Source organism: Apteryx mantelli, chromosome 11 (genome assembly GCF_036417845.1).
Source record: "Apteryx mantelli isolate bAptMan1 chromosome 11, bAptMan1.hap1, whole genome shotgun sequence".
Classification (NCBI taxonomy): Eukaryota; Metazoa; Chordata; class Aves; order Apterygiformes; family Apterygidae; genus Apteryx; species Apteryx mantelli.
In genome coordinates, this window is record NC_089988.1 from 17,044,812 (window position 1) to 17,072,592 (window position 27,781).

Sequence of the window (27,781 nt, forward strand, 5' to 3'; positions counted from 1 at the left end):
TGCCTAAAGGCAGTGGTGGGATTCAGTTGTCTGGGCACAGGTAGGAAAGCCTGAGATAACCTGGGTTGTTTGCCAGCAACCAGTCCAAAGGGGCATGGTTTTCCCATAGGTCCCATCCATGCGGTTGTGCTAAAAAACCCAGGCATCTGGCATGGCCCCGCCAGCCTATTTCTATGTCATTACATCAAGTGTCTGCACTGAATTACATTAGCAGTTTGCACTGTAGGCATCTCCATGTGTCTCAGCACCATAGTGAGGGGTGCTCTAACAGTAGTGGGCATCTAGTGTCATTTGAGATGGCCAAGGAAATTCTCTACCTGGCCCCCACCTCATGCTCTAGAAGGATGTGGGTCTCCCAGTTGCTCCATGAGAGCAAGCAGACACGGGCACATGCCTGGGACCACCTCTGTCTCTTCCAATCTCATCAGAAATTTGTGTGTGAGCAACTAACTCCCACCCTCCATCGCCAGTGATTATAACCAGAGTTTAGACAAAGAGCTCCCATGCAGACATCTATGTTATGCTCACTTCAGCTTGGGAAGGGGAATCCCACCTGCTGTGTTTTTGTGGAGTTCATGGGAGTTTGCTGAATCCCACTCCAGTCAAGGGACTTCCAAACCAGAATGAGGTGCCCACATTGACTCATCTGATGTAACACCTGAACCAAGTGTCAATCAGCTCCATTCTTGCTCCTTTCTACATGTCCTGCCTAGTTAAGAGATGGGAATCAGGGCTTCCAGAGTGGGACATTTCCACCTCTTGCAAATAACCATCCTCTGATGAAACAATCTGTAATGATGGAATGAGTCTTCCTTTAGTGCTTAGAGAGGGACCATCAGTGATTATTTTAGTTTATTGGAGTGAACATTTCCCAGGAGGAGAGAGCACAAGGGACAGAAATTCATGAGCTCAGCTGGGCCTTTGTTCCAGCATGGGGACAGGCTCCAGGAATGGAGGGAGTTTATGGCAAGCGGGCAGCACTGCCCAGAGACAGCTGTGTGCAGGAGCAGCTCCTCTGCAAAGAGCAGCAGGGCTCTGGGCACTGCCTGCTGCTGCTGACATGAGAGGAGACAAGACAGTGAGAAGTGCAAGACAGTGTGGAGTGGGAGGAGAGAGGAGAGCACATTGTGGGAGAAATCTTCACAGCCCCTGGCACGGTAAGTCTCTGGCTGCAGGGCAATGCTACTGAGGTTCCTGGAGGGGTCTTCTGAACCTGTCCCATCCCATAACTGATAGGCTTTTTAAGGATCACTCTCCCAGCTCCTCCAGTGCATAGGCAGATGAGGAGATGCCTCAGAGCAGGGGTTCCTTGACACAACATCACAGGGACAGGGCGTGCAGCTCCATTCTGCCAGGGGTGCCTGCAGGGTGTGAAGCCATGGAGCACACACAGGTCTGCGGAGGGCTGTGATTCAGAGCAGTGTCTGTGCACCCCAGGGTGCTGTGTGCCTGGGGCAGTGACTGTGCTGCCAGCGATGGTCAGCCCTCAGCCTGCCTGGGGAGCTCCCCACATCACTACGGGGAGAAACTCTGGGAGAGAGGAGCGACCCCCGGCAGGGCAGGTTCATTCTCCTGCTGAGAGGGTGCTGCGTGGGTCAGGGCTGCTCACAGCTCTAGCTGAAGCGCAGGATATGTGCAAGGGGGTTTTTCAGGAGGAGATCAAGAGAAGGGCTTCTTGAAAGGGAAGGAGCTTTCCTTCAGGTGTCTGCACTTTCAGGTTCCTACATTTGGCAGGGAGAATGAAGGAACAAGCTTTCTATTTTGTGAAGGAAGTGGGACTCCTAAACCTTCATTCTCAGACATTAATAGGTCAGTGAGAAACCTCAGAAAGTTGCTTCATCCCCACCTTAGTCTAAAGACAGCATCAACATCACCATCACGTTGTGGCCTCATAGGAGTTTTGTGACCTGCTCCTTAGGATGTGCATGCACAGAGATGCCCCTAGACAGTGCCCTGATCCAGGAGGTTTCTGCAGGGCAGAACTGAGCACACAGCATGTGGGATGGTGTCTGTGAGCACTGACCGGGAGAAGATGTTGGGACAGAGAAAGAGCTGCCAGCAGGGACAGCTCCAGGCAGCAGGAATGGGTGGGGAATGAGAGGGAACTGCAGGGCATGAGCCACCTCCTCTGCAGCCAGACCTCCGACAGAGGAGAGGGGCATCTCTCCTGCTCTGGGCTCATTTCATGCTGCCTGACAAAGGAGCTGAGAGCGACTCTCCTGCAATGTTGCCGTCTGCGAGGTGGCATGTCCAGCTGGGTAAGGTGAAGGCTTTCCAGAATGCCTCTCTGTCTCTCTCCTTGCCTCGCTTGGCAGCAGGATCATGGTGTTGCTCCTTGTTTCCCCTCCTGGGCATGCTGCTCCAGTTCTTGCTCTTGGGCTTTCACGGGTTGGGGGTTTTCAGCTGCAGTTCAGACACCGATGCTGCAAGTTGTGGAACAGAGGGGTCTGCATGGGAATGAGGTTGCCCCAGCCCCATTTTAACCTGTGGAGCTCCAGGAAATGCGATCTGTGGGGCTGGGAAATGAGCTGAATCTTCGTTAAGGCGTACACATCTTCACTCCTGATGGTCCGTTGACCGTTTCCCTGTGGTATCCTGCCCTCTGGAAAGGCACTGCTGCCTCATAGCAGCTCTGTGATATCTGAGCGCCCCATGAGGAAGGTGCAGAGATGCTGAGAGTATGGAGATGGTGGTGGGAAGCTGTATGCGGGCATCTGAAAAGAGCCCTGTGTGTCCTTGGCTAGAAGGGTCGTGTGGAGAGCTCCGTCAGGTGTCCGGAGAAAGGGTGAGAAATTTGGAGCTGTGCACTTTGAAAGTGGACTTGTGTGCTCTCAGCAGGGACTGGTTTCTTTCTAGGACAAAATATGAGTGTGATCATCCTCCAGCTCAAACAGAACTGCAACATCTGGGGGTTTCTTGGCTTGAAAAGTCTCTGCTAACTTCTCAATGTCTTTTCTCCTTTGCACAGACCCCTATGCCCAGAGATAGCAAAATGTCCAACAGCAGCTCCTTCAACGAGTTCCTCCTCCTGGCATTTGCGGACACACGGGAGCTGCAGCTGTTGCACTTCTCACTCTTCCTGGGCATCTACCTGGCTGCCCTCCTGGGTAACGGCCTCCTCATCACAGCCGTAGCCTGTGACCACCGCCTCCATACCCCCATGTACTTCTTCCTCCTCAACCTCTCCCTCCTCGACCTTGGCATTGTCTCCACAACTGTCCCCAAATCCATGGCCAATTCCGTGTGGGACACCAGGGCCATTTCCTTCTCAGGATGTGCTGCACAAGTATTTTTATTTGTCTTCTTGTTAGGAGGAGAATATTCTGTTCTCACAGTCATGGCCTATGATCGCTACGTTGCCATCTGCAAACCCCTGCACTATGGGAGCATCATGGGCAGCACAGCTTGTGCCAAAATGGCAGCAGCTGCCTGGGCCAGTAGTTTTGTCAATGCTGTTCTGCACACTGCTAACACATTTTCCATACCACTCTGCCAAGGCAACACAGTGGACCAGTTCTTCTGTGAAATCCCCCAGATCCTCAAGCTCTCCTGCTCAGACTCCTACCTCAGGGAAATTGGCCTCATTGTGTTTAGTCTTTGTTTAGTTTTTTTGTGCTTTGTTCTCATTGTGCTGTCCTATGTCCAGATCTTCACTGTTGTGCTGAGGATTCCCTCTGAGCAGGGCCGGCGCAAAGCCTTTTCCACGTGCATCCCACACCTGGCTGTGGTCTCCCTGTGTGTCAGCACTGTCATGTTTGCCTACCTGAAGCCCCCCTCCATCTCCTCCCCAGCTCTGGATATGGTGGTGACTGTTCTGTATGCAGTGGTGCCTCCAACAATGAACCCTCTCATCTACAGCATGAGGAACAAGGAGCTCAAAGATGCCCTGAGGAAAGTGATTTCATGGATATTTTTCAGCAGTGGTGGCATTGCCATTGCTCTCCACAAATGACTCCCCCTGTGTCCCGTACCAGGACTGAGCTTTGTTTGTTCACTTAGTTTGTATCATTACTACTATTACTGTTGTTATTATTATTTATCACCATGTTGCTACAGAAATGCTTGGATTCATTCCACCTTCACTGAGACTGTGCTGTCTCACCTGGTGCCCATATAAAGTTGTGTCTAACACTGGGTCAGAGCTGACTCCTTCACAGTGTCTTTGTAATGAAGTAGGTTCTTCCAGGTGCAGTGCCTGAAGGCTGTCCTCTTTCTCCAAAGCTGCTCTCCCTTTTGCCATGTCCCCAGCACATTTCCTTGAGACAATCTTGCCCAACCTGCATGCTGATCCTTACCCCAAAAGTCATCCTGCCAGACAAGGCTCCATGCCCAGCTGGAGGACTGGATGTCCAGCTGTGATCCCTGGGAGGATGAGCCCTCTGCTGGGTGCTCTGCAGGGCTGGCAGGGAGCATGCAGAAGTCCTGGGGCCATTTACTGGGCCTGTAGACCATCCTCCTCCCATGGCGGGACTCAAACAGGGTCTGTCAGAACAAAGATGCAGCCCAGCTTGTTGCTGCATGAGCAGAGAGGAGAAACTGCCCCAGGAATCTCCTCACACACCCAGCCTCTTGTAAGAGCTATTTCCATCACTGGCCATTCCCCATGGTCCTGGTGAGGGGTGATCTTTGAATGTGACCAGCTCCGTCTGGCTGCTGGCCTCAGTATGTGTGTGGAGGCAATGTCCAGCCCTGCCTGGCCTCTCTGTGGGCTCAGACCTCAGCAGACCATAGAGCACGGCATTCTGCTAACGCTGGGGCGAACAGGTACAGAGCTGGGCAGGGGTTGGGGACTGCTGGGAGGCTGCCAGGCAGGAGGGCCGAGGGGGACAGGGCATCAAGGGCTGTCATGGGGACCATGCTGGGGGAATATTTCCCCACCCCAGAACGCACCCTGTCCTGTGCCGTGCCTTCACAGTGGGACCGTGGGGCCACGTGCAGGGCATCAGGGCTGGGCCAGTGGAGGGATGAGGTGCAAATGGGTGCCACGACACTCCAGAAGCTCTCGATGGTTATGGAAGGGACTCGCTGCTGCTAGCAGGATCAGGGGTTTCTCAAGGGCTACAGGCACCAGCACCACCTGCCAGGACTCCCAGACCCAGCACAGATGGTCAGTGCCCAGCACTGCAGCTCGCAGTATCCCCCATCCTGTGTCACTGTCCTCTCGCAGGAGCACTGCCAGGTGCATCATTCCCTGCCCAGGTGTGAGAGGAGCTGCTGGAGGTCTTCTCTTCTCATGCCTGCTGATCCCAGCTCTGCCCTGGCACTGGCCCACAGCCTCTGCCCTGGGTCATATTATGTCTCCATACGTTCTCGTCTGAGACCATGTAGAGATCTGCAGCACATAGCTCTGCTTGCAGCTGGCCACCATGGCCGACCTGCATAGTCCCAGGAGATCCCAACAAGGCTGTGCTTGGAGGTGAGGCTGTGATTGTCCTCATTCAAAGTTGGTAGGGTGGTCTGGGTGGGGGCCAAGGGGAGGAAAGGACAAGAGACAACAAGGAGAAGATGCAGTAAGGGAAATTTCAAAGGAGTTGAAGGATAAATAAAGAAACAACCATGGTAGTTGAGTAGCACTGGGGCAGGGGACAAGAAATCTTTGAAAACTCTCCTGGAGAAAGCACCTACCAACCTGATCTAAGTGTCAAGTTAGCCCAGCTCAGAGGAGATCTTGGTCCTGGAGATCTCTGGTGGTCCCTCCCAACCCAAATCCTCTAGGAGGAAGGGGCTGGACAACCTTTTTCCCTTGGTAGACTGGAAAGGGAAGTCTGGAGAACTGGATTAGCCAAAGATGTCTGCACTGACGGGGAGTGGCCTGGGGTGAGATCAGACTCCTCCTTGTTGTCCCCCAAAATGAAGTCACTTCGTTGACCGTGGAGGGAATGAAAAGGATGTGTAGTGAGATATTTTAGGGACTCCTTTAAAAGATCATGGTAACACAACTATGTTGAGATTTGTGCAAATTCGGCCATCCAAAAGTAGAGGCCTTGGTGGCAGATGCACCAGCCATAGGGAAATGGAAAAAGACCTCCGTTCTTTTAGAGGCTTTCAGCCTGGGCAGTGCCCTCAGTCGTCTACAACGCAGGCTGTCCTAAGCTGTCCCAAGCTGTCCCAAACCTACACCTCTTTCCCTGCAGCCTGTAGACACCCAACCTGCTTCCCCACCTTGCTCTCACTGCACGATCTCCCCACCTTTACTGAAATCCCTCCGTCCTTGTTGGTGGCTCCTTGAAACACAGAGCCCGGGACTGATCACGGAGCTCCTCTGGGTGTCCAGTTGCACCACAGCACTACCTACGAGTGACGTTCCTTTTACCTGAAGTGCAGTCTGAACCTCTCAAGATGCAGTCTGTGGTTCTTTCCCCTTCTCATGCTTTTTCCCACTACCAAGAAAAGTTGCCTCATCTCTGAAACCACCCTGTCACAAGCAGTCACAGGTGACTATTGTATGGGCTTTAGCCTCCACTTCAGCAGGCTAAAGAAGCCCAGGTCCCTCAACCTCTCCATTCTGGCCATGTGCTTCAGGCCCCCAAACCCATCTGGGCAGACCTCCTCTGCACCCTCTCCAGTTCTTCCCCATTCCTACAACACTGGGCGTACCACACTGGGACACGCTATTGCAGACATTGCCGCGCCAGCACTGAGTCAAGGGGGATAAGAACTGCCCTTGCCTGGGTGGCCAGGCTCTTGTTAACACAGCCCTGTATGCAGCTGGCCTCATTTGTGGTGAGCACGCACCATGCACTCATATGGCACTCCCGTGAGGTCCAGGGCCTTCTCCTTCTGCTTGGGGTCCCTCCTCTGCCTGTCAGGTTTCTGCCTGTCCTGATGCACGGGCTGTTCTGCCCCACTGATGAGCCTTTCAAACAGGACAGGATGTGAGGTATACCCCTGCATACCCCACCTTTACCTGGCTTCCTGGTAGAACATGACCCATTCATGAAAACACTCTGAGCTCAATCATCCAACCAGTTTTTTGCCCACCTGAATGTCTACTGGACATCCACTACTCTCCTCTCCTCCACAAGTACAGCTCCATAACACACTCCTCATCAACGTGAGGCTGAATGGCCTGCAGCTCCCCAGGTTGTCGTTGTGGCTGCTTTTGAAGATGGGCACGACATATTCCTTCTGCTGTTCATTGGGACCTCCCCTGATCTCCACAACCTTTCAAATATGATAGAGAGCAGCCTTGCTGTCATAGCAGCCAGCCCTCTCAATGTCCATGGATGCCAGCCATCCAGTCCCATAGACTTGTAGGGGTTGAGTTCTTGCAAGTCATTCCTCACTCAAGACTTAGGCACTGCAGGTTGCTTTTCTCCTCGGGAGTCCTGACTCTAGGCACAACAGCTCAGAAGACCTTGCTGGTGAAGACTGAAGCCAGGAAGGACTTGAGTTCCTCACACATATCTACATCTGCTTCTACTAGAATCTCTGCCCCATTCAGCCATGAGCCCACATTTCCTTGTTTAGTCTTTTACTGTCACTGAAGCAGCAGCAGCTCTTCTTCCTGTCCTTCACATCCTCTGCAAGTGCCTCTGTCACAAAGGAGCTTTGGCTTCCTTAACACCATCCGTACTTTGCTGGACAATATTTCTAAATTCCTCCTTTGCAGCATTTCCCTTCTTCCCCTTTCCGTATGCTGCCTTATTGCCCTGGAGATCACGTGGGAGCTCCCTGTTTAGCCAAGCTGGGGTCCAGGGATGTCTACTCTGAGAGTGACTGCCCTGCAATGCCACTGCCTGCGAGGCGGCATGCCTAGCTGGTAAGGTGAAGGCTTTCCTGAGTTCCTGTCTGTCTCTCTCTTCTTGCCTCCCTTGGCAGCAGGATCATGGTGCTGCTCCTTCTTTCCCCACCTGTCCATATTGCTCCTCATCTTGTTCTTGTGCTCTCTGGTTTTGGGGGGGGAGGGCGGGGGGGGGGTGTTCAGCTGCAGTTCAGACATTGATGCTGCAAGTTGTGCAGCAGAGGGGTTTGCATGGGAATGAGGTTGCCCCAGCCCCCTTCTGACTTGTGGAGCTCCAGAAAATGCAGTCCGTGGGGCTGGGAAATGAGCTGACTCTCCCTTAAGGAGAATCCATCTCCAGTCCTAACAGTCCTTTGACCGTTTCCATATAGTGTCCTGGCAGCCTGCGTTCTGCCCTCTAGAAAGGCACTGCTGTCTCATAGCACCTCTGTGATATCTGAGCGCCCCATGAGGAAGGTGCAGAGATGCTGAGAGTATGGAGATGGTGGTGGGAGGCTGTATGTGGGCATCTGAAAAGAGCCCTGTGTGTGCTTGGCTAGAAGGGGAGTGTGGAGAGCTCCCTCAGGTGCCTGGAGAAAGGGTGAGAAGTTAGGAGATGTGCACTTTGAAACTGGAGTCGTGTGCTCTCAGCAGGGGCTGGTTTCTATCTAGGGCAAGATATGAGTGTGATCATCCTCCAGCTCCAAGAGAGAACTGCAACATTTGGGGGTTTATTTTCTTGAAAAGTCTCTCCTAACTTCTCAATGTCTCTTCTTTGCACAGTCCCTGATGCCTGGACATAGCAAAATGTCCAACAGCAGCTCCCTCAACGAGTTCCTCCTCCTGGCATTTGTGGACACACGGGAGCTGCAGCTCTTGCACTTCTCGCTCTTCCTGGGCATCTACCTGGCTGCCCTCCTGGGCAACGGCCTCATCATCACAGCTGTAGCCTGCGACCACCGCCTCCACACCCCCATGTACTTCTTCCTCCTCAACCTCTCTGTTCTGGACCTTGGCTCCATCTCCACCATTGTCCCCAAATCCATGGCCAATTTTCTGAGGGACACCAGGGCCATTTCGTACTCGGGATGTGCTGCTCAAATCTTCCTGCTTTTCTTCTTGTTGGGAGGAGAGTATTGTCTTCTCACAGTCATGGCCTATGACCGCTTTGTTGCCATCTGCAGACCCCTGCACTATGGGACCCTCATGGGCACCAGAGCCTGTGTGAGAATGGCAGCAGCTGCCTGGGGCGGTAGTTTTCTCAATGCGGTGCTACACACTGGTAACACATTTTGCATACCACTTTGCAAAGGCAACACAGTGGACCAGTTCTTCTGTGAAGTCCCCCAGATCCTCAAGCTCTCCTGCTCAGACTCCTACCTCAGGGAAATTGGCCTCATTGTGTTTAGTCTTTGTTTAGTTTTTTTGTGCTTTGTTTTCATTGTGCTGTCCTATGTGCAGATCTTTACTGCCGTGCTGAGGATCCCCTCTGAGCAGGGCCGGCACAAAGCCTTTTCCACATGCCTGCCTCACCTGGCCATGGTCTCCCTGTTTGTCAGCACTATCATCTTTGCCTATATGAAGCCCCCCTCCTTCTCCTCCCCAGCTCTGGATCTGGTGGTGACTGTTCTGTACTCAGTGGTGCCTCCAACAATGAACCCGCTCATCTACAGCATGAGGAACAAGGAGCTGAAAGATGCCCTGAGGAAAGTGATTTCATGGACATTTTTCAGCAGTGGTAACATTGCCATTGCTCTCCACAAATGACTCCCCTATATCCCATACCAGGACTGAGCTTTGTTTGTTCACTTTATTTTTATTATGACTATTATATACTGTTGTTATTATTATTTGTCAGCATGTTGCTACAGAAATGTTTGGATTCATTCCTCCTTTCCTGAGACTGCTCTGTCTCACCTGGTGCCCATATAAAGTTGTGTCCAACAGTGGGTCAGAGCTGACTCCCTCACAGTATCTCTGTAATAAAGTAGGTTCTACCCAGTGCAGTGCCTGAAACCTGGGCTCTTCCTCCAAAGCTGCTGTCCCTCACGCCCTGTCCCCACCACATTTATTTAATACAATCCTGTCCTCCCTGCGTGCTGGTCCTTACACCAAAAGTCACCCCCAGACAAGGCTCCATGCCCAGCTGGAGGACCGGATATCCAGCTGTGATCCCTGGGAGGACGTGCCCTCTGCTGGGTCTTCTGCAGGGCTGTCAGGGAGCATGCAGAGGAGGTCCTGGGGCCATCTCCCGTGCCAGTAGACCATCCTCCTCCCATGGGGGCCTCAGGCAGGGTGCCTCAATGCAAGGATCCAGCACAGCTTGTTGCTGCATGAATGGAGAGGAGAAATTGCCCCAGGAAACTCCTCACACACCCAGGCTCTCGTACCAGTTATTTCCAGCACTGGCCATTCCCCGTGGTCCTCGTGAGGGGTGATCTTTGAATGTGACCAGTTCCATCTACCTACTGGCCTCAGCAGGTGTATAGAGGGAATGTCTAGCCCTGCCTGGCCTCTCCCTTTGGGCTCAGACCTCATCAGACCCTGGAGCATGGCCTTCTGATAACCTCAGGGGTACAGGGACACGGCTGGGCAGGGGGTGGGGGATTCTGGCAGGCAGGAGGGCCGAGGGGGATGAGGCACCAAGGGCTGTCATGGGGACCATGCTGGGGGGATGTTTCCTCACCCCAGAACATGCCCTGTCCTGTGTGATGCCTACACAGTGGTGCCGTGCGGCCAGATGCAGGGCAGCAGGGCTGGGCCAGTGGAGGGATGAGGAGCTGATGGGAGCCACGACACTCCAGAAGCTCCCAACTTTCATGGAGGGGAATCACTGCTGCTAGCAGGATTGGGCATTTCTCAAGGGCTACAGGCACCAGCACCACCTGCCAGGACTCCCAGAGCCAGCACAGACGGTCAGTGTCCAGCACTGTAGCTTGCACTGTCCCCCTTCCTGTGTCACTGTCTTCTCTCAGGAGCACAGCTGGGTGCATCACTGCCTGCCCAGGTGTGGAGAGGAGCTGTTGGAGGTCTTCTTTTCTCATGTCAGTTGCCCCAGCTCTGGCCTGTCATTGGCCCACAAGCTCTGCCATGGGTCATGTTATGTCTCCATCTGTTCTCATCTGAGACCATGGAGGGAACTGTAGCACATAGCTCTGCTTGGAGATGGCCACCACAGCCCGCCTGCACGGTCCCAGGAGATCCCAGCAAGGCTGTGCTTGGAGGGGAGACTGTGATTCTCCTCAGTCAAAGTAGATGGCATGGTCTGGGTGGGGGCCAAGGGGAGGAAAGGACAAGAGACAACAAGGAGAAGATGCAGTAAGGAAAATTTCAAATGAGTTGAAGGAAAAAATAAAGAAATAACCATGGTAGCTGAGTAGCACTGGGGCAGGAGGCAGGAAATCTTAAAAAAAACTCTCCTGGAGAAAGCACCTACCAACCTGATCTAACTGTCAAGTTAGCCCAGCTCAGAGCAGATCATGCTCCTGGAGATCTCTGGTGGTCTCTTCCAACCCAAATCCTCTAGGAGGAAGGGGCTGGAAGGCAGAGTGAGGGGCAGAGGACACTGTTGTGGGGTTGAGGCCTTGCTGGCACTTGTACTGCCTGGTCAAGCCTGTCCTCAGAGTTACACAGTGAGCGAGTTCATCCTCAAAAGGAGTCTCTGCTCCATGGGCAACAGGAGTCAAACCAGTGCTCTGAGACTACAGAGAAGTTCTCAGGAACATGCCAGGCATTCAGCCCCTTCGACTGCTGAGGTGTCCCCAGACCGGTGCTTTGCATCTTGGGTCTGAAGGGCTGAGAAATCTTTAGAGCCAGAGCAGATCGGAGTCACCCATCCTGGGCCCACAGGTTACAGGGCATCAGCAGGGCTGTACTGGCTGCACGGAGGGAATCACTGCCCAGGGCATGAGCAGATCCCCTCTGCCCTCCCCTCTCTCTTCACACCCCACAACAGAGACTGTGTTTCCCATGTTGGCCCTCTCTGCCGGGCTGTATTCCCAGCTGGAGGGGACACAGGCTTCACACTGGGGAAATGCAGGAGAGCCCAGTCTCATCTCATCTAGAGAAGCAGGGTCCCACCACACCTGCTGGGTGGCCAGGCCTGCAGGCTGCACACCCCACTCTGTTCCCCGCACACCTCCTGCCTGGGGCTGCAGGGTGCCCAGCAGCAAGGCAGGCATGCCTGGGGGTGTGGTGCCATTGGGGTGGTGGCCTTTGGACCAGCCTCTGTCTGTAAGGAACTCAGGAGATTCTCTGCCTCCATGTTAGTGGCAAAGTTTGTTTCCCATCTTCTTCTCTCCTGAGAGCTGAGGATTTTATTCTCGGGAGAAGGGGAAAAAAGAAAGCCTTTTGTCCATGGGAATTATACCACCCCGTCAACCCTCTACTGCTTTGTCCTGCTGTATCATCCCAGAAGTTCTTTGGCAGGAGCATTTTTTGGTTTGGTACCCCCATGTGCTTCTTCCTCCTCAACCTTTCCCTCCTTGACCTTGGCACCATCTCCACCACTGTCCCCAAATCCATGGCCAATTCCCTGTGGGACACCAGGGCCATTTCCTACTCAGGATCTGCTGCCCAGGTCTTTTTCTTGGTCTTCTTTATGTTGGCAGAGTATTGTCTTCTCACTGTCATGGCCTATGACCGCTACATTGCCATCTGCAAACCCCTGCAGTACGGGAAACTCATGGGCAGCAGAGCCTGTGTCAAAATGGCAGCAGCTGCTTGGGGCAGTGTTTTTCTCAATGCTCTCCTGCACACTGCTCAAACATTTTCAATACCACTCTGCCAAGGCAACACAGTGGACCAGTTCTTCTGTGAAATCCCACAGATCCTCAAGCTCTCCTGCTCAGAGAAGCTGGGCTTCTTGTGGTTAGTGCCTCTTTAACTTTGGGTTGTTTCATTTTCCTTGTGCTGTCCTGCGTGCATATCTTTACTGTTGTTCTCAGGATCCCCTCTGAGCAGGGCTGGTGCAAAGCCTTTTCCACGTGCCTCCCTCACCTGGCCGTGATCTCCCTGTTCATCAGCACCACATTTTCTGCCTACCTGAAGCCCCCCTCCCTCTCCTCCCCAGCTCTGGATCTGGTGCTGGCTGTTCTGTACACAGTGGTACCTCCAGCAGTGAACCCTCTCATCTACAGCATGAGGAACAAGGAGGTCAAGGACTCATTGAAGAAACTGTTTCAGCTGTTACTATTTCAGCAGCAATGAGCTGCCCATCTCTCCTCACAAGTGATTTCCAGTTTATCTCAGGCAACTCTTGTGCTTTCGGACCCTGGGGAGGGGGGGTGTCAGGTGCAATGATGCTGGGCCAGCTGGGTCTGCCTGGACCAGCACAGCCAGGGTGGAGTCACCCCAGGGCCCCACAGCCTGCTCACCCTGCAGAGCAGCACTGCCAGCCTGGGGTCCTGTGGGGAGCACAGGGGAGGGCTGCAGGAATGGCCAGCAAGGCCAGCACAGACACAGTGACCTGGGGAAAGGCTCTCTGGGGAGCAGGGACATCCCTGCAGAAAAGCAAAGGTGCAATTGTTTGCTTCTGTGGGGGGGAATAAATGAAAACCTGTTTCTGTGTGTGTCAGCTCAGGGCAGGCTGCTCTGTCAATGTAGCTGCCTGAGGAGCCTCAAGGCCAGGACTCTTGTGCTGTCCTGGGGAGAGGGGCTGCCCAGAGGGGCTGCAGGCAGCTACGGTTAAGGATCTCCTGGTGATGAGAGAAGTGGAGACATGGAGTGAGTGGCCTCCATTTCCTTGTGCCATTGCTGGGCCCCAGCCCGGGGACTGATGGGGAGGCTGACAGTCCTCTCTCCCCCCCAGGGAGAGACCTGGACCAATAGTATTCAGCTGGACAAAATAGGCTCCTTCCATTTCTGGGGAAGCCAACCAGAAAAAGCAACCACCTTAAACAGCAATATATACATGCACCGGCTTTCCCACTCTTGGGAAAAGCAACTTCATTTATCTCAGGGCAAATACCAGACTACTCCAAAACAACATATTTCTACACGGTCAAAACACCACTTACCTTGTGGGACAGTCATGCAAAATTTTAAACAGATGAACCAAAAATAGTTAAAAGCAAGCACACTCAGTTTTTACCAGGGTCTCCTCAGTAATTTCACCAAGGTCCACAGAACAATTTTAACAAGGCCCATTCTGGTTCTGTCTGCCAGTCAGGTGCTGTATAGCGCTTTTATAGGTGCTGCAGCCTCACGCAGCAGTCTCTTCCTGACAGATCAGGAGAAAAGCAGGAAATATAGGATTTCCTGAAGAAATATGAAAGACATTGAACATCTGGGACTTTGGCAAGGTCTGGGCAAATTTCATTTATCAGCCCACCACTGTGGAGTCCTACAGAGTAACAAAACAGAGGGCTGGACCACATGCTATTGCAGGAACCAAACTTCTATGGGATTGTACATTCAAAAACACCTCTGCAAAGGGGGTTTTCACCTAATCCAGGCCACAGTGACATTTACCTGCCACAGATGTTATACAGCATTTTCAATTTATAAGGATTCTCCAGCTGCAGGTTTGGGGATTTTTCACCACCACTTCTGGGTTTGAAACCCATCATCCAACCTTACTACTGAGTCATGATTTGGACTTCATTTCACCCCACATGTGCTAAACCAGAATGACTTCAGTTCAGAGTGGGCTGAACTGCTTTTCCAAAGGACCACCACTATGGTAAATGGCCAATCAGAAAAGCAAACCCCCTGGGAGGTGCCATCCGCATGATCCTGGAACATGCAACACATGGGTCAGATGGATGAAGCTGCACACTGTTTGGTTAAACATATCAAAGCTTTGCCAATCTTTGGTCAGCAGGGGCAGTATTCCAGCCCAGTTCCTCAGCCTGAGGGGAAGGAGCAAGCTCTGGGGAGATTGCTGTCATCCACTGAACCCAACGATGAGTTGTGCAAGAGCATCTTCCAAGAGCAACCTCACTTGAAAGCCTACAAAGTATAGAAGCAACCCACAACCATGGTTGATAGGTAAAACTTTCAGCAGAAGGGCCACTACCTTTTAAGATACATTATAAAACACAGCAAAAGAAACAGTTAATCTGTCTAAAATAGCAAGATACATTCACATGTCTTCTGACTTCCTTCCTTTGCTAAAACCACAGGAACACTGCTCACTACAGCCTGGACACAGAGAGAAAGTGTTTATCTTGCACCATGGGCTATTTTCTTTCCTCTTTCGCTCTGTGCGAATGGCTCTTTTCTGTCTCACAACATCGTCCTCTCATTCACAGCGTGAAGCCAGCCGCCACTTCCCAAACGCAGCGCGAGAGTCTGTCCTGACACTTTTTTGCATTTGTAAACTTCTGTTTTGAACAACAGCTCAGCACAAAACTTAACTTGTATAACCTAGGCTCTCGGCTTGGCCCCTTTTCAAACCTGCTCGGCATTCCCAGAGCCATACAGAGAGATCCACACAGCCTCCAAACTAATTGATTTTTAATGAGAGGAAGTTGTTTTTCCACTGGAAGAATGTTGTGCTAGAGAAATATTTTGAAACTTCTCTAACCTTTCCTGCCAGACTTTCTGCAGAGCACAAGCAAGGAAGTCGCCATCTGTGCGCTCGACTGATGAACGCAGCAGAGCTTTGCTTTGCTTGTGACCCCAGCTAGACCTAGAGTTTAAATAATTAGAACTTTCAAAACAAAAAAGTTTCAAGTTTTATTTGGTTTCAGCCCTGACAGTGGTTCAGATAAGCAGAATATGAATCCCTGCAACTTAGTGCTCTTGCTGATCCATGTTGAAAAAAAGACTAAGCCCTCCTAAGCCTTCCACCCCACTCCAGGTTAACTTGGTTATTTTAGTTTCCAGCAAAAGGAACAAACATAATATCCAGGCAACTCCACAGCTACAGGAAACCCTGGGGAATATCATCTTAGCAAACTGAGGTGTTCAGGACAGTTACCTACAGGACAGTAGCAGCTTCATCTCATTGTGGTTGGAATTCAGAGTCCAGAAATTAACAGCTTTCTAGGAATACATAACTTCATGTCGGCTGCTAACCCACATGCACAAAAAGATTTGCTGCCTGCAAGAATTGCAGTGCCGATCACCAGAGATGACAGAATCACAGAACCATTCAGGCTAGAAGGGACCTTGGGAGGACGCTAGTCCAACCTCCTGCTCGCTTAGGGATCCACACTGAATTCACACCAAGTTCCTCAGGCCTTTGTCCAGCTGCATCCTGAAAGCCTCCAAGAAGAGTCCACAATCCCTCTGGACCCCACTTCAAATGCTTCAGGATCCTCATCAATTTTTCTCCCTTCTATACAATTTTAACAGCACTTGTGTCAGCTTTTAACTCTTTCCTCTCATTCTCCTGCCATGAATTCCTTTAAAAACCTGGTTCATTATCAGTGACAAACTTCACTTGGGAAGCTGCTATGAGTTCCCCCAGAAACCTTCCCTTCTCTGCGCTGAACAAGCCCTGTTCCCTCAGCCTCTCCTCACAGGGCAAGTGCTCCAGTCCCCAACCACCTTGGGGACCTGCCACTGAGCTCACTCCATGTGATCAACAGTGTTCTTCTACAGGCAGCCCCAACTGGACATAGTCTCTGGATGGGCTCTAATGAGTGGTGAGTAGAGGGAGATAATCACTTCCCTCCATCTCCTGGCTGTGCTCCTGTTCATGCCGCCCAGGACACTGTGGCCTCCTTTGTTGCTAGGGCAAGCTGCTGGCTGATGTTCAGCTCCCTGCCCACAAAGACTCCCCAGCCCATATTATTGCAGGGTGTTGGTCTACCCCAGGTGCAGGACCTGCATTTGTCCTTGTTGAATTTCACGAAGTTCCTGACAGATTGTTCCTCCTGCCTGCTGAGGTCCCTCTGAATGGCAGCCCTTAAACATATGACTGTTCCTCCTGATGAGGTGTCATCTACAAACATGATGAGAGTTGCATCCTCCAGGTCACTGATGAACCTGTCAGACAAGACAGGTCTGAGTATAGACCCCTGCATACTCCACCTTTACCTGGCTTCCTGGTAAAGCATGACCCATTCAAAAAACCCTCGGAGCTCAATCATCCAACCCGGGTGTCCACCCATCATATTGTAATGCCTTATTGTATTCAAGAATATTCATGGAGACAGTGTCCAACACCTTCCTAAAATCATCGTAAAAAAACATCCAGTACTTTCTGCTCCTCCACAATCACAGGTCTTTTGTCACAGAAAGCAATCAGGTTGTGGAGGAATGTTTTACCTTGGGTAAATCCATGCTGACTGTTACCAGACACATTCTTCCTGTGCCCAGAAATGTGATGTGAGAGCATTTGCTGCATGACACACTCCTCACCAAAGTGAGGCTGAAGGGCCTGCAGCTCCCCGGGTTGTCCTTGTGGCCTTTCTTGAAGATGGGCACAACACAATCCTTTTTTCTGGTCTTTGGGACCTCCCTTGATCTACACAACCTTTCAAAAGTTGATAGAGACTGGCCTTGTTATGACGTTGGCCAGCCCTCTCTGTGTCCTTGTATGCAGCCTGAATGTAGATGAATGTTACAGCTCACGTGCACCAATTCCCACCTGCTTTCCTTTGAGAACTAGCTGCAAGCAGACACAGAAGGTTTTGTCTTAAGAGCACACAAACAAAAATAAAATTTGGAACAGTTGAATAAAAGATACAAGACACTCCTCAACTGTATGTCAAGTCCAAGCTGCCTCCAGTGAGGTCCACTGCCCACAAGGCATAACCTTCCTTGAAATGTTTTCCACAGATAGATAGGAAAGGATAGAGAGAAACACAGCAAAGGAGCTGGCTAAAGAGACAAGGAGACTGCTGAAAGATGAGGCAAGCTTCAGACTCCCAGCAGCTCAGAGCAGCAACTGGAGAGTTCACAGCTACCTGAAAGGATAAAGATTAAGGGGAAAAGGAAAACTGGGAAACTATGGAAAGTGCATGTGCCCAGAGAGTCTGATGCAAAGATGCCTTTAGAAATGACCAATTTAATCAGGACATGTGGAAATATGTGAGAGAGCACTGAGATGACATCCACAGCCTCATAGACAGAGCAGTGGAAACACAAGGTCAAGGGCACATCCATATTTCTTCTCCCGCCATTAATACCCTTCCTGAAGATTTCCACTCTTTCATCATGTTCATTGAAGTAGACTAAAATAATCACCAATGGGCCCTCTCTCAGCACTGAAGGAAGACTGATTCCACCATTACAACTTGTCTTATGAGAGGGTGGTTATGTGCAAGAAGTGGAAATGTCTGACTCTGAAAGCCCCGATTCCCATCTCTTAACTAGGCAGGACACACAGAACAGGGCAAGAAGGGAGCTCATTGATAGCAAGGAGGAGGCTGATCTCACCCCAGGCCAAACCCCATCAGTGCAGATGTCTCTGTCAAATCCAGGTCTCTGGATTTCCCTTTCTCATCCAAAGAGGGAACTAAGTTGCCTCGACAGAGCTGTTTTGAGATACGTTTCCTAAGGACAAGCTAAGGTCCCGCAGGAGCCACCGCCAAAATTTCCAGCACCACATGGCAACACAGCTACCCCAGGGCATCTCAGGCAGCCAGAGCCTCTCTCTGTGGTCAAATGAATCAAGCCCAAAAGAGTAGATCCTAGTCATAAGTTGAGATATGCTCCAAAAATAACTCAATGCAACAATTGACAAGAAATCCTCTTTTCCAAAATTTCACACAGTTTTTAACATTACCATATATTTTTTTCTTTCTTCTTAATTGGCAGCACAATGCTCATGCACTACAGGAATGAGCCTGTCTATGCGAGTGAAAAAATATATATACATACACACACACATTATTCATCAAAATACATTTGCTACCAGCTCTCTTAATGGAGAAACTTTGTTCGGAGGAATGACTTTATTTAAATCAACATGTTTCAGCTCTCTTCTTCTGCCTCTATGTCCTTCCTTCTTCCTTGGCCTCTTCCCTCTTTACAGAGCTCTCCAGGGAACAGCGCACTGAATCACAGCACTCAGGGTGGACGACACCTCTGGACGTCACCTATTCCCAGTCCCCCTGGTCAATGCAGAGGGAACTAGATGAGGTTGCCCAGGGGCTCCCCCCACTTATGCATTGGCCACAAGGGTGCTGAGAGTGCGCTCCATCCACTGTGCAGGCCATTCATAAAGGTGTTAAACAGTCCTGCCCCACATGTTGATCACTGAGGGATGCCACTAGTAACCGGCTGCCACTTGGAACTTGTACCACTGATAACAGCGTTTCAGCCTGATGGTCCATCCAATCTTCCACCTGCCTTCTGGTCCATTGATCCAGGGCAGAGCTCAACAATTTGCCTATAAGGAGACTGTGGGGGACTGTGTCCAAGGCTTTGCTAAAGTGAAGGTTCACAAGATCCCCTGCTTTCCCCTTGTGCATGCAGGTATTCATCTGATGGTAGAAGGCAATCAGGTTGGTCAGGCATGGTTTCCATTTCCCCTTGGTCATCCCATGCTGCCTCTTCCAGTCCTTGTCCTTCCTATGCTTGGAGATGGTTTCCAGGAGGATTTGCTCCATCACCTTCCCAGGCACTGAGATGCAGAGGACCAGCCTGTCGTTGCCCATACCCTCCCTCTTGCCCTTCTGGAAAATGGGTGTGATGTCTGCCTTTTCCCAGTCATCAGGAACCTCCCTGATTGCCCTGACGTTTCATAGACAATTGGGAGCAGCGTTGCAGTGACTCCAGCCCCCTCTCCCTGCACCCTGGGGTGCTTCCCGTCTGGTCCCATGCACTTGTGTGTGCCCACTCGGCAAAAGGCCTCCCCAGATGCATTGTCCTCCCCCATGGGTGAGGCTTTGCTAACACAGATGCTGCCAAAGGACTCGGGGCCAGGGAGGCCTGGCAGTAGACAAGACCAGGAAAAGACAAGGTAAAAGAGGCAATGAGCTCCTCAGCCTTTCCCCTCTCTTTGTCACTACTTCCCCTGCCCCACTGAGCAGGGAGAACACATTTTCCCTGGCTGCCTGCCTTGTGCTGCCAACGTCCTTACAGAAGCCCTTCAGGTTACCCTCCCCATCCCTTCCTAGATCCAGATCTGGCTCCAGCTGAGCTTTCACTTGCCTAACTCCTTCCCAAACAAGATGAAATCCTCTCTGCTGCAGTCGAGGGTGGTGACTCTCTTATTCCTCTTACCTCTCCACCATCTCACAGGCACTGCAGTGACAGACAACCTCCACATTCACATCCCCATCCAGCCTGAGCTTCAGGCAAGAAACCAAGGGGAGGATGGCACCATCTACTTAGAGACACAAACTACAGAGGTACAGAAATCACACTGCAGAAAAGCCTGCATTTCTCCCCTCACCACTGAGGGGTTCCAGGCAATGGCCTTTCAGGTGGTTAAAAGTGAATGCCAGGAATTTCAGGAGTAACGTAGATATGCCTGAGGCAGTGCCTCCCAGGCTGCCCTTACAGTCAACAGGGAGGAGGAGGTGTTCACCTGCCTTCTTTTAGATGGTCACATAAAGCACAAAGGACTCCTGTCCCAGAGACATTTGCTCTGTGCTTGAAACGGGGCTTGAGATCATAGGCGTTCAGGATAATTCAGGTTGAAGGGACCACAGGAGGCCTGTAGTGCAACGTGCTGCTCAAAGCAGGGTCAGGTAGAGGGTCAGAAACCAAAAAATGCCTCTGCCAAAGGACTTCTGGGGATGATAGAGAAGGAGAAGTCAGTAGAGGGTTGATGGGGTGGTACAAGTCCCATGGACAAAAGCATTTCCTTCTTCCCCTTTTCCAGAGAATGAAATCCTCAGCTCTCCACAGAGAAGAAGCTGGGAAACAAACTTTGCCACTGACATGGAGGTGGAGAAGCTCTTGAGTCCTTTACAGACTGTGGCTGGTCCAGAGACCACCACCCCAATGGCACCAGACCCCCAGGCATGCCTGCCTTGCTGCTGGGCACCCTCCAGCCCCAGGCAGGAGGTGTGCGGGGAAGAGAGTAGGGCCTGCAGGCCTGGCCACCCAGTAGGTGTGGTGGGACCCCGCTCCTCTAGATGATACTGGGCTCTCCTGCATTTCCCCAGTGGGAAGCCTGCTTCCTCTCCAGCTGGCAATACAGCCCAGCAGGGAGGGCCAACACGGGAAACACAATCTCTGTTCCGGGGTGTGAAGAGAGAGGGGGGGGCAGAGGGGGATCTGCTCATGCCCTGGGCAGTGATTCCCTCCCTGCAGCCAGTACAGTCCTGCTGATGTCCTGTAACCTGTGAGTCCAGGAGATGGGACTGCAATCTGCTCTGGCTCTAAAGATTTCTCCTCTCTTCAGACCCTGGATGCAAAGCACTGATCTAGGGACACCTCAGCAGTCAAATGGCCTGAATGCCTGGTGTGTTCCTGAGAACTTTTCTGCAGTCTCAGAGCACTGGTTTGACTCCTGTTGCCCATGGAGCAGAGACTCCTTCTGAGGATGAACTCGCTCACTGTGTCACTCTGAGGACAGGCTTGACCAGGCAGTCCAAATGCCAGCAAGGCCTCAACCCCACAACAGTGTCCCCTGACCCTCACTCTGCCTTCCAGCCCCTTCCTCCTAGAGCATTTGGTTTGGGAGGGACTGCCAGAGGTCTCCAGGACCGCGATCTGCTCTGAGCTGGGCTAACTTGACAGTTAGATCAGCTTGCTAGGTGCTTTCTCCAGGAGAGTTTTTTAAGATTTCCTGTCCCCTGCCCTGGTGCTGCTCAACTACCATGGATATTTCTTTATTTTTCCTTCAACTCCTTTGAAATTTCCCTTACTGCATCTTCTCTTTGTTGTCTCTTCTCCTTTCCTCCCCTTGGCCCCAACCCAGACAATCCCACCGAGTTTGACTGAGGACAAACACAGCCTCACCTCCAAGCACAGCCTTACTGCGATCTCCTGGGACCACATAGGCAGGCCAAGGTGGCCAGTTCCAAGCAGAGCTATGTGCTGCAGCTCCTTACGTGGTCTCAGAGGAGAGCTAATGGAGACATAACATGGCGAAGGGCAGAGCCTGTGGGTCACCACCAGGGCAGAGCTGAGATCAGTAGGCGTGAGAAGAGAAGACCTCCAGAAGCTCCTCTCCACACCTGGGCAGGGAGTGATGCACCTGGCAGTGCTCCTGAGAGAGGATGGTGACACAGGACGGGGGCACTGCATGCTGCAGTGCTGGGCACCAACCATCTGTGCTGGGTCTGGGAGTCCTGGCAGGTGGTGCTGGTGGCTGTAGCCTGCGAGAAACCCCCAGTGCTGCTAGCATCAGTGAGTCCTGCATAAGGGACAGCAGCTTTGAATGAAGAGCCCAGCCTTCAGGCACTGCACTTGGAAGAACCTACATTATTACAAAGATACTGTGAGGGAGTCAGCTCTGACCCAGTGTTAGACACAACTTTATATGGGCACCAGGTGAGACAGAGCAGTCTCAGTGAAGGTGGAATGAATCCAAGCATTTGTGTAGCAACATGGTGACAAATTATAAGAACAGTAATACTAGTAATAATAAAAACAAACAAACAAATGAAGCTCAGTTCTGGTAGAGGACACAGTGGGAGTCATTTGTGGAGAGCAATGGCAATGTCGGCATTGCTGAAAAATGTCCATGAAATCACTTTCCTCAGGGCATCCTTAAGCTCCTTGTTCCTCATGCTGTAGATGAGGGGGTTCACTGTTGGAGGCACCACTGCGTACAGAACAGCCACCACCAGATCCAGAGCTGGGGAAGAGATGGAAGGGGGCTTCAGGTAAATAAATGCATCAGTGCTGACAAAGAGGGAGACCACGGTCAGGTGAGGGATGCACATGGAAAAGGCTTTGTGCCAGCCCTGCTCAGAGGGGATCCTCAGCACAGCAGTGAAGATCTGCACATAAGACAGCACAATGAAAATGAAACACCCAAGCATTAAACAGACACTAAGCACAAGAAGCCCAATTTCCCCAAGGTAGGAGTCTGAGCAGGAGAGCTTGAGGATCTGGGGAACTTCACAGAAGAACTGGTCCACTGTGTTGCCTTGGCAGAGTGGTATGGAAAAGGTGTTAGCAGTGTGCAAGAGAGAATTGAGAAAACCACTGGCCCAGGCAGCTGCTGCCATCTTGACACAAGCTCTGCTGCCTATGATGGTCCCATAGTGCAAGGGTTTGCAGATGGCAATGTAGCGGTCATAGGACATGACTGTGAGAAGACAATATTCAGCTGACATGAAAAAGGCAAATGAAAACATCTGGGCAGCACATCCTAAATAGGAAATGGCCCTGGTGTCCCTCAGAGAATTGGCCATGGATTTGGGGACAATGGTGGAGATGGTGCCAAGGTCCAGAACAGACAGATTGAGGAGGAAGAAGTACATGGGGGTGTGGAGGCGGTGGTCGCAGGTTATTGCTGTGATGATGAGGCCGTTGCCCAGGAGGGCAGCCAGGTAGATGCCCAGGAAGAGCGAGAAGCGCAAGAGCTGAAGCTCCCGCGTGTCTGCAAATGCCAGGAGGAGGAACTCGTTGAGGGAGCTGCTGTTGGACATTTTGCTATCTCTGGGCATGGGGGACTGTACAAAGAAGAAAAATATTGAGAAGTTAGCAGAGACTTTTCAAGCAAAGAAATTCCCAAATGTTGCAGTTCTCTCTTTCAGCTGGAGGATGATCACACTCATATGTAGCCTTAAAGCTAAACCAGCCCCTGCTGAGAGCAGACAAGTCCAGTTTCAAAGTGCACATCTCCAAACTTCTCACCCTTTCTCTGGGCATCTGAGGGAGCTCTCCACACTCCCCTTCTAGCCAAGGACACACAGGGCTCTTTGCAGATGCCCACATACAGCCTCCCACCACCATCTCCATACTCTCAGCATCTCTGCACCTTCCTCATGGGGCTCTCAGATATCACAGAGGTGCTATGAGACAGCAGTGTCTTTCCAGGGGGCAGCATGCAGCCTGGCAGGACACCACAGGGAAACGGTCAAAGGACTCTTAGGACTGGAAATGGGTTCTCTCTAAGGGAGAGTCAGCTCATTTCCCAGACCCACGGACTGCATTTCCTGGAGCTCCACAAGTCAGAAGGGGGCTGGGGCAACCTCATTCCCACGCAGACCCCTCTGTTCCACAACTTGCAGCATCAGTGTCTGAACTGCAGCTGAAAACCACCAACCCCAGAGAGCTCGAGAACAAGAACAGGAGCAGCATGGCCAGGAGGGGAAACAAGGAGCAGCACCATGATCCTGCTGCCAAGGGACGCAAGAAGAGAGAGACAGATGGGAACTCAGGAAAGCCTTCACCTTACCAGCTAGGCATGCCGCCTTGCAGGCAGGGACATCGCAGGGAAGTCACTCTCAGTCCCTTTGTCAGGCACCTCTCCTCTGCCGGAGGGCTGGCTGCAGAGAAGACAGCTCATGCCCTGGACCCCATGGCTGTCAGGGCAGAGGCTCTGCTGGCGGGGAGAGGAGACACAGGGAGCTTGCTCAGAGGAAGGTGTCTGCATCAGAGGCACTGACCATGACTTGCCCAAATCCATCCTCCCATGATGATTCTGTTGGCTCTTCCCTCTCACTCCCTGCCCATCTCTGCTGCCTGAAGCTGTCCCTGCTGCCTGCAGCTTTCTCTCTCCCAACATCTTTTCCCTGTCAGTGCTCACAGACCCTGTCCCACCCTTTCTGTGCGCAGTTTTGCCCTACAGAAACCTCCCGCGACCGGGCACTGTCCAGGGCATCTCTGTGCTCACAGGTCCTAAGCAGCAGGTCACATTAGCCCTGATAAGTCCATAAAGGTGCTGCTGGTGCTGCTGTAGGTGGAGGTGGGGTTGAAAGGGTTTGCTGAGCTTTCTCACAGACCTACTGATCTCTGAGAGGGAAGGTTAGTGAGTCCCAGTTCCTTGCCAAACCAGAAAACTCTTTCCTTTTTTCTCCCTGCCAACATTAGGAAACTGGAAGCCCTAGAGGGAAGCTCCTTGCCTTTGAAGAAACCTCTTTTGCACCTTCCTCTGCAGTGCAGCAACACTGCTCTGAATCACAGCCCTGGGCAGACCTGTGTGCATATCCCAGCTTCACAGCCCTGCAGCTGTCCTTTTGAGAAAGTAGCAGCATGACCTGTCCCTGTGACGGTGTGGCAGGGAATGCCTGCTCTCAAACACCTCCCCCTCCTCTGCAAAGGATAGTGATACTAGAAAAACCCATCAGTCATGGGATGAAATAGGTGTAGAAGATGCTTCCAGGAACCTCAGTAGCATTGCCCTGCAGCCAGAGACTTACTTTCCTCCCACAATAAGCTCTCCTCTGTCCTCCAACTCCATACTGCTTTTCACTTCTCTCTGCCTTGTCTCCTCTCATGTCAGCAGCAGCAGGCAGTGCACTCAGCCCTGCTGTTCTTTGCAGAGGAGCTGCTCCCGCACACAGCTGTCTCTGGGCAGTGCTGCCTGGTTGCCATGAGCTCCCTCCATCCCTGGAGCCTGGCCCCACTCAGGTACAGAGGCACAGCTGAAGACGTGACTTTCTCTGTCCCTTGTGCTCTCTCCTCCTGGGAAATGTTCACTGAAACTAACTGAAATAATCACTGATGGTCCCTCTCTAAACCATACAGAGTGACCAGTTACAGCATTGTCCCTTGTTTCATCAGAGGATGGTTTCATCAGAGGATGGTTATCCACGAGAGATGGAAACATCGCACCCTGGAAATCCATATTCCCATGTCTTAACTAGGCAGGACACCTAGAAGCGGACAAGAAGGGAGGTCGTTCACCCATGGTTCAGGTTTTCATTCAGATGAGTCAGTCTGGGCATCACACGCCCTGGGCTGGCGTAGGATTTAGATCCCTCCTGTGAACTCCACAGACACACAGGAGGTGGGATTCCCTTTGCAAAAAAAATGAACTGTGAACAACACAGATGTCTGCATGGGAGCTCCTTGTCTAAGCTCCCATTATAAACCCTGAAGATGGAGGGTGGGAGTCAGTTGCTCACACACAAACACCTGGAGACATTGGAAGAGACAGAGATGGACCAAGGCATGTGCCAGTGTCTGCTTGCTCTGATGGAGCAGCTATGACACCCCCATCCTTCTAGAGCATGAGGTGGGGGCCAGGTGGAGAATTGCCTTGGCCATCTCAAATGACACTAGATGCCTCCTACTACTAGTGTTCCACTCACTATAAAGCTGAGACATAGGAAGATCCCAATGTTACAAACAGCTAATGCAATTCAGTGCAGATACTTGATTTAATGGCACAGAAATAGGCCTGCAGGGCCATGTCGGATGCCTGGGGTGTCCAGAACATCCACATGTCTCTAGCAGTTCCAGCACGGGACCTACAGGAAGCCATGCCTTTTAGGAGTGCTTGCTGTGCAAGTGCCCCAGGGCACCTTGGGTTTCCTACCTGTGCCCAAACAAATGAATCCCACCACTGCCTTTAGGCACAGTCTGCACTGTCTACATCCAAGCATGGTGCACAAATGGAAGGCACATCATACCAAGGGCTCCTCTCTAGACTCTGCACTCTCAAACCACAGAGTCACAGAATCACAGAATGCTTGAGGTTGGAAGGGACCTCTGGAGATCATCTAGTTCAACCCCCCTGCTCAAGCAGGGTCACCTAGACCATGTTGCACAGGATTGCATCCAGGCAGGTTTTGAATATCTCCAGAGAAGGAGACTCCACAACCTCTCTGGGCAACCTGTTCCAGTGCTCTGTCACCCTCACAGTGAAAAAGTTCTTCCTCATGTTCAGATGGAAGTGTCTGTGTTTCAGTTTGTGCCCGTTGCCTTGTGTCCTGTCACTGGGCACCACTGAAAAGAGTCTGGTCCCATCCTCTCAACACCCTCCCTTCAGATACTTGTACACGTTGATAAGATCTCCTCTCAGCCTTCTCTTCTCCAGGCTAAACAGGCCCGGCTCTCTCAGCCTTTCCTCATAAGAGAGATGTTCCAGTCCCCTAATCATCTTTGTAGCCCTTCGCTGGACTTGCTCCAGTAGTGCCACATCCCTCTTGTACTGGGGAGCCCAGAACTGGACGCAGTACTCTAGATGTGGCCTCAGCAGGGCTGAGTAGAGGGGGAGAATCCCCTCCCTCGACCTGCTGGCAACACTCTTCCTGATGCACCCCAGGATACCATTGGCCTTCTTGGCCACAAGGGCACAGTGCTGCCTCATGCTTAACTTGGTGTCCAGCAGCACTCCCAGGTCCTTCTCCGCAGAGCTGCTTTCCAGCAGGTCAACCCCCAACCTGTACTGCTGCATGGGGTTATTCCTCCCCAGGTGCAGGACCCTGCACTTGCCTTCTTGAACTTCATAAGGTTCCTCTCCGCCCACCTCTCCAGCCTGTCCAGGTCTCTCTGAATGGCAGCACAGCCCTCTGGTGTATTGGCCACTCCTCCCAGTTTTGTATCATTGGCAAACTTGCTGAGGGTGCACTCTGTGCCTTCATCCAGGTCATTGATGACTAAGTTGAACAAGACTGGACCCAGTCCTGACCCCTGGGGGACACTGCTAGCTACAGGCCTCCAACTAGACTCTGTGCCACTGATCACAACTCTCTGAGCTCTGCCATTCAGCCACTTCTCCAGCCACCTCACTGTCTGCTCATCTCTCCCAGACTTCCTGAGCTTGCCTATGAGGCCAAGCACAGTCCCCAGGGTGCAAGATCCAGAGATGGTGTGAGGCACTGAAGAACCTCCTGTCAGCCCATCTGTGTGGGCAGGGATGGGTCTGGGGTTGTGGCTCACCAATGAACCTCACGGCTGCCTCCTGCAAGGATGCCTCAGGATTCTCCAAGTACAGCAGGCTCTGGTGCAGGTACCGCTCTGCTCTGCTGCTGTCCCTCAGCAGCTGGAGACAGCACAAGGCTGGGCGGTTGTAACCGAGTCTCCCCAGAAGGCCAGGCCTGTCCCTCCTCGCAGGACCAGCCTCCTCGTCCTTCCTGTTCATGACTCCCAGCTAGAAGCTGCGTGGTACCGAGGTTCAGAGGGAGCAGAGGACAGAGTGTAGGTTTCCCGAGAGGCCTGCAGAGCAGCAGAGACCAGGAGATGCCACCACAGCTGGGGCAGGAAACCCTGTGTCCCCCTCATCTTGGCAAGGCCCCAAGCCTTTCCCAGCCCGGAATGGGAAGATGCAGCTTGGGTCTGTCCCTTGCTGAAGGCAGAGGCAGC

The 27,781-nt window shown here is 52.0% G+C and overlaps 2 protein-coding genes across 2 annotated transcripts; both read left to right on the top strand.

Annotated features, from left to right (window-relative positions):
• Positions 1–2,992: 2,992 nt before the first annotated feature.
• LOC136993129 (olfactory receptor 14J1-like) lies at positions 2,993–3,952 on the top strand. Its single transcript, XM_067303140.1, has one exon. The coding sequence runs from the start codon at positions 2,993–2,995 to the stop codon at positions 3,950–3,952; it is 960 nt and encodes a 319-aa protein (XP_067159241.1).
• A 4,578-nt stretch (positions 3,953–8,530) lies between these two features.
• LOC136993128 (olfactory receptor 14A16-like) lies at positions 8,531–9,490 on the top strand. The gene has a single exon (XM_067303139.1). The coding sequence runs from the start codon at positions 8,531–8,533 to the stop codon at positions 9,488–9,490; it is 960 nt and encodes a 319-aa protein (XP_067159240.1).
• The last annotated feature ends 18,291 nt before the right edge of the window (positions 9,491–27,781 follow it).